We start from the raw sequence: 12,192 nt of genomic DNA on the forward strand, positions 1-12,192 counted from the left end.
GGGGGTGTACTGTAAATACTGCAAATGTCATGAAGAAATACAATTTTATGGATCTGCATTTCCAAACCTAAATTCATAGTATCTTAGAAATGCCAATATAGGTTTTAGAGGCTCTATCAAGTGTGCAAGGCAGACAGCATGTTAAAATTTAGTGCTTCCTCTTAAAACAAATCATGTATTCATACTTAAGATTTAGCCATGTTTCTAGTTTTGTCATTTCCTTATCACCCATCTCATTGTGAATATTTAATAGCAGAAGGTACTGCAGGGTTGTAGAGGTCAGTGGTGGTACGATGAGCAGGAGGCAGTGGACAGTGCTCATTTCCAGTGGAGCACCAGTTGTATCCTTCACCAGATCATCAATTTCGTAGAATCATAGAACGGTTTGGGTTGGAAAGGACCTTAAAGATCATCAAGTTCCAACCCCCCTGCTATGGGCAGGGACACCTTCCACTAGACCAGGTTGCTCAAAGCCTCATCCAACCTGGTCTTGAACACCTCCAGAGATGGGGCATCCACAGCTTCCCTGGGCAACCTGTTCCAGTGTCTAACCACCCTCAAATCCACCCAATTTGTGGTGGATGCCTTTCCTTTTACATTGTTTTCATAGGATCAAAAGTTCTGCTTAAGCATGGGAAAGTTTGCAGGACACCAAATACACAGGGAGCATGACCACAGTCAATTCTTGAGTTCTAGTTTCGAGAAGGACTTATCTGTGGTTACCTGCATAAGTGTAAGGCCTTTTCTGAATTTTCGTCAGTTATAAGAGTAAGAAAAGCAACTTAAATGAAAAAGTAACTTTCTTTGCTAGTCATTCAGTTATGAGAGTAAGAAAAGCAACTCAAATGAAAAAGTAACTTTCTTTGCTAGTCACGACCAGAATTTTTACCAGCATCCTGAGGGACATGCATGTTTAATTTGCTTTCCAACTCAAGAGGTCAAGAAGCTTTTACTGGATTGCCAATATTGGTAGTCAGATGAAGGTTATCTTAGTTTTTCAGAAATTTTTTACAAGAACAGAAGTTACTATATCAGCAGATTATTGTGCTTTTTGGTGGACAGGCTTGTACATTATGAAGCATGATGGTAGGTAGTGCTGGAGGCACATGTGCAATACGAGGGTATGAGGATATTGTAGCTATGCATCTGTATTATTTGTACTGTGTGTTTTGGTGCTGGTGGGCATGGTCCTTTAAAAAAACTGTAGCAATTAAAATTAAAATTAAAAGCATTTAAAGGAAGGAAAAGAGATCAGATTTTCCTTTGCTGAATGCATGCCAGGACTTTAAAGTTCAAAATGTTGTAGTAGTCAAACACATAAAATATGTTCCTCGTGTCTGGATGCAAAACGTGTCATTTCCTACATGCTCAGAACTCAATTCTTAAAATGCCATGAGAAAAGGTAATCTCTGCAAAAATTGTTCCGTTTATGAGTCATATCCTGGCATTCTGGCTGAAGATTCAGAGACTCCTGTCCTTGCTGAGGCCCAATTCATCCTTTTCTACCCAAATCCAGATGATCATCAATGAAACTCCTAGTCTAGGTAAGACCATAGATTTGATATATAGAAACACTGGAGGCACTGGAACAGGTTGCCCAGAGAAGCTGTGGATGCCCCATCCCTGGAGGTGTTCAAGGCCAGGCTGGATGAGGCTTTGAGCAACCTGGTCTAGTGGAGGGTGTCCCTGTCCATAGCAGGGGGGTTGGAACTCGATCTTTAAGGTCCTTTCCAACCCAAACCATTCTGTGATTCTGTGAAACTGAAGCTTGACAGATTCTGATTAGAAATAATAAATATACAATATTGTTAATTGTGAAGTCTGCCCACAGTGTTGATGGTCTCGCTGTCCTTTGAAATCTTTAAATCAAATTAGTATTTCCCTTTCTAAAGGAAATTTTGATCTCAGGTGCAAGCCATGTTACTGAGGCGGGACTCACTGAGTGATGTTCTGTGATTGCATAAGGCAAAAGGCTGATGAGATGATAACATGAGTCCCTTCCATCCATAAAATGTGGCAGGATCCTGTGAAAACCCATCTCAAGCTCCAGCCTGCAGTATTGCAGGTGAGAAGACAAGAGCTAGGAGGACTGGAGAACTGTTGCTGCACATTTGCCCTGTTCTTACACTCTTCTATGTCATCTACTGCTCCATCAGTGGGACTTTGTTCTGGCCTGTGGCAAACATTTACGTTCCTAGTATCTCCTGAATAGCACTGAAGGGCTGCCTGGCTAATATTTACTTTTTCTTGATCCTGCTCGGACAGGGTTGCAGAGCCCTTGGAGGTGATGGTGTAGTGGGGGCAGCTGATCTGCCCTTGCCGAACAGACACATGGGAGCCTGGACTTTGAAAGCCCCTCCCTGCAATTCCACCAGTATTTATTCATGTGGATTTCAGTTAGTAGTAATTGGTTTTGTTGATTTGGGGCTTTTTTTCTGGTAGAGGGTAAGTGCAAAGTGATTGATATCTGGGAAAGGAAATCAGGATTTGGCAGTGGAGCAACATTCCATTGTCTTGACATGAAATGACAAATAACTTGCCTCTAAATCTGTGTCTTGGGAAATGAAAGTGTAAAGCAGTGAAAGTCATTTGGAGGTCATTGAGATGCAAAGGGTGTCCTGCTCGCCAGCTCTGAGTTGCTCAGCTCTCTGTGACAGCTTTGAGAAATCTTTCAGGCGGCTGGGGAAGTGTGTACCCAGAGCCTGGCTCTTTCTCTCTCCCACCTCCTTTTGGAAGTGTTCTCACAGAGTTTGCAAACACCACCTGAAAACACTGGTTGTTGTGGCAGTGATTCTATACGCAAATGCAAACAGCAACTTCTCAGAAACAATGCCTGGAGTTTTCGCTCTGCGAGTGACACTAGGGTAGATGTCATGTCAAAACCAACCCAGACCCCACTCTTCTGGAAGCCTCATCCTTGGCAAGGCTGCTCAGCACTTACTCTTCTCACTCCTAGGTTTCAAAAGGCTTGACTTGCATGCCCAGTTGCAGCACTGGTCTCTTCAAGGTCAGCGCCCACCCCACACCTAAGCAGAGTCTTAGCTGTGTGGCTTTCCCCATGGTGCGGGGCTCTCAGATCAGCCTGAGGAACCTGGCACCCAACGGTGCTCCTTGAGCCCAGGTTCGCTCAAGCCATCTAACACCTCCATGCCACGAAACTCCTTGGAAGTTTAATAGCAATTCACAAAATGGTGATTTGCAGCTCCTTCTGAAGGCTAAGGAGATGCAAGGGACCTCCATGAGAGCTGGCAGAGTGTGAATGGCCGTTGGCTCACCATAAGGCCCCCGGGACTGTGCTGGAAGGCTGTGCTGGGGCTGTGCAGCACAGCTTGGCAGGGCTTCTGCAGAGCCAGCGGAGTCATTGAAATGGCGCCTCAGGAATTTGTTGCGAGTGCTTTGAAGTGCAGTGTTATCTCTGTTTAATCACACAGTAAATCTACAGTAGCTCGCTGATTTGCAGTAGCTTTTCAGGTATTTTGCATCTGTCTGTGGAGTGAGGGGGAGCAGCGCTTTGCAATTACCTGACCACATAGGGGTCTGTGTGTACCAGCAGACCCTTGCAAAGCTCCAGCCATAGCAGGGGTAGCCCATAGAGCATTGTGGGATTCCTGGATTTTATAGACCCATCTGTGTCCCCATCACCCACACTAAGCAGTGGTTTGCTTGGCAAGGTGTCACCAGGGATAAGTCCAAGGAGAAGGAGTAAGTTGCTATGAATAAGTGACATGTGCTATTTCTAGGTATTTCTTGGACTCTGACAGCAATAACATTTGTACCCTGGATGCAAAATTAAGTCTTATAACATACAAGATTTATAAAAAGACAAAAATACTTGAGAGTGGTTCTTCAGCAGGTAGACAGAGACAAATGGCAAAGGGAGAAGGTTTGCTGAACTGTGAGAGGAGAGCATGTGAAGGAGAACAATGTGCTTCATGTGCTCTCCTCTCCCCGTTCTCCAAGGACTCTGTAAGAGCATCCTCGGTGGTGGAAGGGAGAAAGGCAGTAAAATAGTCAGGAAAAGGGTTCAGGGGGCAGGAGAGGGCAGGGAGAAGGCGCACCAGCCACTGGGGCAGATCAGAGGGGAGGAGAGGAATGCAGAGGGCGGACGAGGGGACCTGCAGCAGCAGAGCACCATGGTGAGTGGTGTCTCCCACACGGAAAGCTGGATGTTGTCTTGAGGAGTGGGCATGGTCTTTTGGCAACCAAAACAGGTCCTTCTTGCTGTGTCACTGATGCAGCATCAAAGAGCTAAGAAGCATCTGGGAATACAAATTTGAGGATAAAATTCTTCCCATCAGCATGATAGCAGCCTTTGCCAAAATTAGTCAAATCCAAGCATATACCCTTTGCAGGAGCTGCATGATATTTGTGAAGATACTGTTCATGCTCTGTGGAGGCAAGGTGCACTTCTGGATGCCGTGTGTGCGTAACCATGACTTTTCACAGCCTCGCCATGCCATTGCCTCATGGTGGGACAGAAGGGCTGCTCCCTGTCTTTGTCGTACCACCAAAAGAGCAGCAGCAATTCAGACAGTGTCGCTTATGCTTGTCAGGTCTCATAGCTGTGCCGGAAGCTTCCTGCTTTGAATATCAAAGTTTAGCCTCTGGATGCAGCAGCCATGAAGGAGATTACAAATCAGGCCAGTAAAACTCGCTTAACTTTGTGGCCCAGCCTGGATCCTGAGATCGGTGTTTCAGGGAGTTTGTCTAGGAAAGGAAACTGGTCTGGTGGCTTTTCAGGATTTGCATTTTTGACTCACTGATGGGAAGACTTTTGGTTTTCCTTTTCACTGTTGCTGTCTCTCATGTTTCTCTACAGACTCGAGCCAAGTTTGTTTAAAGAAATGCCATTAAGGTATTCAGGGAATAAAGGGGGTACATACATCAAAGGAGTGAGGGGTTTATGTGAAATGATTTGTCCTGCCTTTCCCTGGTGACTAATCAGGCTGTGTAAAAGATTCTCAGCTCTTCACATCACCTTGTTTTAAAGGTGTTTTGGAAAGCCGTAGGGGTAAACTTTAAAAAGTGGAGATTAACATTAATGGTTTCTCTTAATCTGGCCTAATTTGGAGTTTCCCAATTGATCAGAATGGTCTGCAAGTCCACGCCATGGCACTAAGCTTCTCAGACATTTCCTAACCTTTCCCCCTGGGACTGCAAGCATGATGCTTTCCCAGTTTGTTTTTTCCTGTTTATTTATTTATTTTCTTTGTGGGGGGCTGGGCTCCAGCCGCTTGCCCAGGGAGACCGCTGCCACCGCAGGCCCTTAATGAGCTTTTTGACCAGTGAAGCAGCACAGCATTGCCTGGGAATCAGAGGTTGTTTCTCCCTTCCCCATGTTAGATAGCAGAGCAGGGGCCGGCGGGTTAACGAAGGAGCTGGGGCAGCTGGCGGGCTGCCTAATGAGCACCAGGGAGCCGGCGAGGGGAGAGCCTGGCGGCAGGTGGAGGCTCAGCCGAAAAGACCCGATGCCAGTTGCTCCATTTTTTGCCATTATTACTGTAGCTGGAAGCGTTGGGAAGCAAAGAGCCCCAAAGGGTATGAACATGAGGCATTTTCCTCTTAACGCTTTGGGGGGCTGTGGGGTCTGAACCAGCACATTAACAATGCAGAGGAGTGCTTTTTTTGTATTAAAAATAACTAGGAAACAGATTCTTTTTAACCTTTAACCACTCCAAACAGTCAATAAATCATTAGCTACTGATTAACAAAAACAGAAGGGTAACTTATTGTCCTGCAAGCAAACTCTTGGAAGCACTGAAAGGCTGGCACTGACTTCAGGATAGCTTTTCTTTTTACACATTTGCACTTATTAAAAAGACAAACAAGTCAAGCTCTGCATATTAAGCCATGCTACACAAAGCATTTTGCTAAAAGGCCAACTTTCTAAAATAGGTATCTTTTTTGATGTGTACAGTGAGCTGAGAAAATGCAGTATTTATGATATGCAACGTTATATCTGTCCTCCAAGAAAACAGGTCTCCTCATGCCAAGAATAAAGAGGTGGGTTGTGTCTCGTTTGCAGGGGTTCCCAGTTCGTGTTCTCGAAGTCTTGGCCATACTTAGTGTACTGCTGAATCGTCTCCTCAGCTCCTTAAAAAGGCTCAATGGAGTGGCTAAAGCAGGCGGAAGTCCTTGTGACTGAGATTTGGGCAGGAGAGCACAGCTTTCAGTTTGAGTTCAGGGAGTATCTGTGAAGTTGGAATACTCTCCCGTGGCTAACCAAAACGACTCTCCCTTTTTCCATCTATGCAAAAAGTCAAGTGGCAATATTTCATCTATGAATGGAAGCTGGAAAAAGGTGTTTCTGGTGGAGGAAATGCTTGTGGGACCTTTGGAAAAGCCCTGTTATCTTGCAGATTAACTAGTACAAGGCTGAGATCCAGAAATCTGAGTGTCATCACTGCTGCTGATTGACTAAACAAACATTTGCACTTTGTAGTATTGCTATTACCTGGACAGTGTCTAGTCTGGTTGGATTTAAAATAAGTCTTCTGAAGACTGCACTATTTGCTTAAACCTCACCAACAATTTTGCATTGTGGCTTTTGATGCAGTAGTATTTATGTGGTATTTATAATGTACAAATGAAGGAGTTAAGTATTTAAGACAAGACTTTCATTGTCCATTAATCTGTGTGTCTTTTCCGTTCACTGTGCATCATTAGCCCATCTGTGTCTTTAATAAGTAACTGTGTGGGCTCTTGCAGTTTAAATATTTACTTTAAAATAATAAAGGATCCAAATGAAACTGCGATACATGAGAATATCTGTCTCTGATGTTTTAAGTGGAATGAGAGTAGGTTTGTACAGTAGATTTGCAAACTATAAACAGATGTGTTTTGATGACCTTCTCTCCTTTACCTGGTCTCCATTTATAAAGTGCAAGTTCACAGATTAAGCTTCTCAGTATTTTACATGCACCTGGGAGAATCTACATGTGTTTCTTTCTGTTGAAGTTGTGGAGAGAAGTCAAGACAGTTAATAAAAATCAAATTTGTCATCAGTAGTAAAATACTTTTGCAGTGGCATTCTCTCACTCCACTGTCAACTGCAACCTGAGAAAGACACTGCAGGTGCCCAAAGGGAGATACACGCACCTTTGCGCCTTGAGACGGTCACTCCTCCAGGTCACTACTGAGGACAGTAAATGAGTCTCACTCCTAGCTCTGCTGTGATCAGAAAGGGAATGGCAATTTTCAGAAGACATCCTAGGAGACTGTAATTCGTGCAGTTGCAGTCTGCCTGTGACTCTGTCTGGGCAAAGGAGAATGTCGTGGGTTAGATATGAGATTTGAGATTGTCCACCCATACATTGGAACTAGCCTCCTTCATGAAAACTCGAAGAGGCAAAGTTAAGTTTCATGACACTCTGTACAATTTCATGTATTAATTGCCATTATTTGAGGAAGATAAATAAGTTTCATCTTGTTTCACAGTTAGAGAGAAGGATAGGTGGCTTCTGCTCTCACATATGTGTCCTGAGTCAGAGCTGCTTCTTTCTCTTCTCCAAGTGACTTTGTTTTGCCTTTTCCTTTGAGTCCAGAATGAATCCACTCTATTCATAGTTTGTTTAAGGGAGACTGAGTTCTCTCTCTGGCACTGTTTGGTACCTCTTCTTGCTACTCGCTTTTACAGCATGTGGTCTTTGAAGTTTGAATTCCAACCTCCTTCTGGACGAGCACTAAGGAAAAAGGCAGCCTTTAAGGTTAGGCAGCACAAGGTAAATTTTCAGCCCCATGAGCAGGAACTCAGTTACATGACTTGCATTGCCATTAATGGGGGTCATGCTGGTAAATTCCTGTACACCACATTGAACATTTACTCATGAGTGCAGAACTGGCACAGCTAATGAAACTTGCCTTTCGGGTAGCATGGTGTTTCAGGAGATGAGTCTGACAGGCAGAAAGGACTCCTAAGTAACCAGATGAAAGTCTAGCTTTTAACTCCTTGAACATATGTCCAGAAAATAATAGTCTGAGTTAATGCTGGTTAGTGTTATCTGTTCCTGCTGTTAGGGTTTGGTCTTGCTCCAGTAGGATTCCACAGAAGCAAAGATGATGCCTGTAGTGTAAATATGTGTGCGGTCATTTGGTGGTGGCAATTTGCTTTCTTGTGTATTTCCCAAGTACTACTTACTGTTACTTATTTTCTTTCAAATGTAGGCCAGCACTCTTGCCAACACCAGCTTCTATAATCACAAACAAGGTATTTTTTATAATTTTCACCCCTGCTACTTTCCCCAAGATGACCCCTTCTATGGCTGAGCATCACCTGGTGATTTCCAGCTTACATTACTCCTGGGCATCTTATCCCCATTTGTTCTTGTACTATATCCATTGCAGTGATAGATAGCATCTTCTCATTTCCAAAACTCTTCCTTAGCCTTTGCTAGGAGAACACAGCAAGTCTTTCTTGTCTGTTTGGTAAGGTAAGCTTCCCATTGCCCTGGCTGCAGTTCTGTGCATCTGCACTAGTTGGAAATTATTTTTAATAAATGAAATAAAAATTGTCCACAATATTCTATCCTGTTCAGTGTAATAAAATTTCCTTCATACCTGTCTGCACAACGGCCCACTGTTGTATCGCCTTTTTTACATTTTAATCACACCATGGTTCATAATTGGTTTGTAGTCAATGAATACACTTAATTTTTTATCATTTTTCTTCATATATAGGTGATGATCTTTCTGTGTGCAATAGAAATACTTGTCATTAGATCCCAAGTTTCATGTTCTGTGATTAATTCTCTTTCTAGGACTCACCTATCCAAAGTGATTCTTTTTTTTAATGCATGATACTCTAAACATCCTTTGTGTTACCAGCAAACTATATTTAGTATTAATTAAAATATTGAATTAATAAAATCAATTTCATGACTCAATTCTGAAGGAACTCCTAACTTAGGCTCCTTCTGCTCCAATCTTTTATTTATTTCACATTATTTCAGTTATAAAGTATTCCCTATGCTAGGTGCTGAGAAGATGAGTAGTGTAGTATTTGCCACATATAAGAGAAAAAAGAGCCCATGTCACATTAAATCACTCAGAGAATCTCTCTTTCCTTTCCCAGCAACATATTCCTCCATTTTGGGAAAAGTTTGTTCTGTCAAATGGGCCTTTTAACGTGTTCAGAAAATCACTATATGTTTGGGCTAAGTATGGATTGAACTGCCAATAGGTCTCTTTTCATTCACTACAATATTCCATGTCTTCTTCATGAACTTATGGCTGTGTGTGGCCATCGGAGCCAAAGAGGGGCCGCAGGTCTGCACTGCAACAACCAGTCGACATCTAGAAAAGCATTTTGCAATTTTTGTGTTAAATAAAAGTAGGAGGAAGAAAAATCAATTTGCTTCTGCAGATAGTTGACTGTGAAGGGGCAGCTGCAAACTGCTGAGTCTCATCAGGTTGCAATCTTGATTAACATTGGGCAGATCCCCCCTGCTGCGAGAATAAATACCCTGCCTTTGTCAAGGCTCCCATGTAAGAAACAATAGGTTATTTCAGTGAAGCACAAGAACCTAAATGTTAATCGAATCATTCCTCCAAATGAATAGAAGTAGCACTCAGAATGTAAACATTTTAATTTTGGAAGGGAAGGTCTGTCTGTTGGTTAATTTTCTGTCTATTTTTTCATTTACTTTGAAAAGCCACTCAATGACATTGCCGTCATTACATACAATAACATTTTCAGCCCTGCAAATATGTATGTTTCCTGTCTTTCCAAGCTAGGCAGTGGCAAACTCCACTTAAATCTGCCTTAATATCACTCAAGAGAGGTCAAAACCTTATACTGGGTAACTGCCAAACTGTGTGATCACATTAGTTCTTGGTAGAGGAAATGGAAAATACTTTCCAACTGGAATTAACACCAGGAAACATCTTTTAAAAATGTTTTTTATACATTGGTTTAACTGCACTTGGAAATAAAGCTGTATCTCTTTATGCATGATGAAAATTACTTTAGGTATTTTAACAAATTTATGTTTGTACAAGCAAGACAGAAAGAATAGGCATTTATCCCCTTACTGCTTCCTTGTTTGCTGTACAAAGAAGGGATTTCAGTGCACAGTTGAGCAATATGTGTTTTTAAAGCGAGTGTAGAGCAAACTACAGTATGATGCCCAGCCATCTGCCATTTTCATATGGTTGCAACTATTGTTGATCAACACATCGTAAAAGTATCTCTTGGCTTTCAGTTGTGCCGCGTGTCTGGTCAAATCCTGGTGACTTCATGCCTGTGGGCTGTCTCTTTGCCCATAGAGGAATGGCAGCAGAGCCAGGGGAGTTGAGCTCCTTGCTTCTCTTGTACCCATAAAGTTCTCAGAGATCATGCACTAGTGGTAGATTAGGACTCTGTAGCTCTCTACAAACACTAAACATGGAAAATGGTTTTCTTACACACTTTGCTAATTCTTTACTCGGGCTGATAGCTGCTGTTTATACGTGTGCCCTTTTTTAACAGTCATTCCTCCACTTCACTGGAGGAATCAGTCTCTTGAGTTTCTGCATAGCAGGTATCATCTCCTGTCAGTCACACTGGGGTACATCTCATCAGCTGGGAAATCAGTGTAGGTGAAAGGTATGTTTAGTTTGGTGGTTGGGGTTGGATTCCCGGTGGTTCCATAGGCTTTCCTGTCTGTCAGGATCACTGAATTTCCTCAGTTTTTGGTAGTTACTGAAGTGGGTGAACAGCACCTGTCAGCAAGGTGATTAGCAGAGCGAGCCAATAACTGGAGGTGTGAAGCTGAGTGTGATAATTCCAGTTTTGTGGCCCGCATTCACCAGGGGGACATTGTGATGGGGTGGGCAGGAGTTTCCTGCTGCCTGGGTGAATCCAGAGATGAGGGCAAGCCGGAGCATTTACTGCCACTCTAAAACACACTTTCTTCCCATCTTCCATACACCACCCATGGTGTCAGTCTGTGTGCCTGGACCAAAGCGGCTGCATGAGAAAGCTCAGATCCATTCATTATTTTTTGATTGTGCAGCTCCACAGGTCACCAGTCTCTGTTCTCCCATGACTAGAAACTGGTAGCTTCTCCGCCACCTCAGCAATGGGCAGTGGTTTTCCATGCCCTCCGTCTTGTAGCTGGAACAAGCAGTCTTCATCTAAGCTCCCTTCCAGTCATCAGACAACCTTTCACTACAGCCTTTGTAGGAACCTGCCCTCAGTTTGTGGTGGCCCTGACAGAGTACCACCATCAGAAAAAAAATTGTTTTAAGCTTTTAGCCTCACTTGTGATATTACATTGTTTTATGGTTTTGTGTCTTTGGGCAGAAACAATGTTAAAATTCAACTGACTTAATTCACTTGAGGTGAAGAGTTGCAGAATGAGCAGAATTCATTAGTTGCCTGTGCAGAAGTAAGAAAACACCTCTTTGAAGTGGTTTGGGCCAAAGTGGTTGAGCAGTGAAAAAGCCCAAAGCCACTTCTGACACTGAGTGTGTGTGGACCCTCTTTGAAGTCATCCGTTGGGGTTTTTTCTTGCCTCAATGTCATAAGTCAACTTAACTTCTGCTATTTTGTTTGCATTTCCTATTTTAGTCCCCTTTGAGGGGTAGGATGAAGTATGCTGTTGACCTGGCTGAACCAGCATTTAAATCCTGTGTGTATGTAGTATTGTATGACATGTGCCATGTATTTCTTGAAGCCCAACATTGGGCGATTAGGAATTCCTCATGGGCCTTCAGGAGAGAAGGTGGCGGTGGTGACCGTGGACGACTGTGACACAGCAGTGGCTGTGCGCTTTGGAAGCCTCATTGGAAACTACACCTGTGCTGCCCAAGGGACTCAGACCGGCTCAAAGAAGTAAGGATTCCCTATATGTGCCTTTTCAAGTCGTTCTCCCAGGGGAGACTCAATAGAATGTGGTGAACCATGAAGCAGATCAAGTGAGAAAAGCAGATATGATTTAACAAGAAAAAGTGACAAGGTTTAGATTAGTAGATGGAATTTGTTGGAGGGTGGAGTGCACAGAGTTTTGTGTAGATACAGACCAAATTACTGAATTTGTATAGATGTGCCCAAATTACTTGTATGATGAAAAAAAAAAAAAAGACCTGGAGGTCAGTGTGGATGGCCCCCAAATAACATCTACTCAATATGAAAATGTAGAAAGAAGGGCAAATAAAATATTAGACTTTATTAATGAAGGGGATGGCTGAAGAGCTTGTTACTTCCATCATTTA

The 12,192-nt window shown here is 43.0% G+C and overlaps 1 protein-coding gene across 1 annotated transcript in view; it reads left to right on the forward strand.

Annotated features, from left to right (window-relative positions):
* Nucleotides 1–12,192, forward strand: part of LOC104463922 (cadherin EGF LAG seven-pass G-type receptor 1-like) — a gene marked incomplete at its 5' end in the record, with an annotated part of 77,969 nt that overhangs the window by 17,761 nt on the left and 48,016 nt on the right. Inside the window, 1 exon segment of the mRNA XM_010076436.1 lies at nucleotides 11,655–11,812. Coding sequence (XP_010074738.1) covers nucleotides 11,655–11,812 — 158 coding nt within the window.

Source organism: Pterocles gutturalis, unplaced genomic scaffold (genome assembly GCF_000699245.1).
Source record: "Pterocles gutturalis isolate BGI_N339 unplaced genomic scaffold, ASM69924v1 scaffold27813, whole genome shotgun sequence".
NCBI lineage: Eukaryota > Metazoa > Chordata > Aves > Pterocliformes > Pteroclidae > Pterocles > Pterocles gutturalis.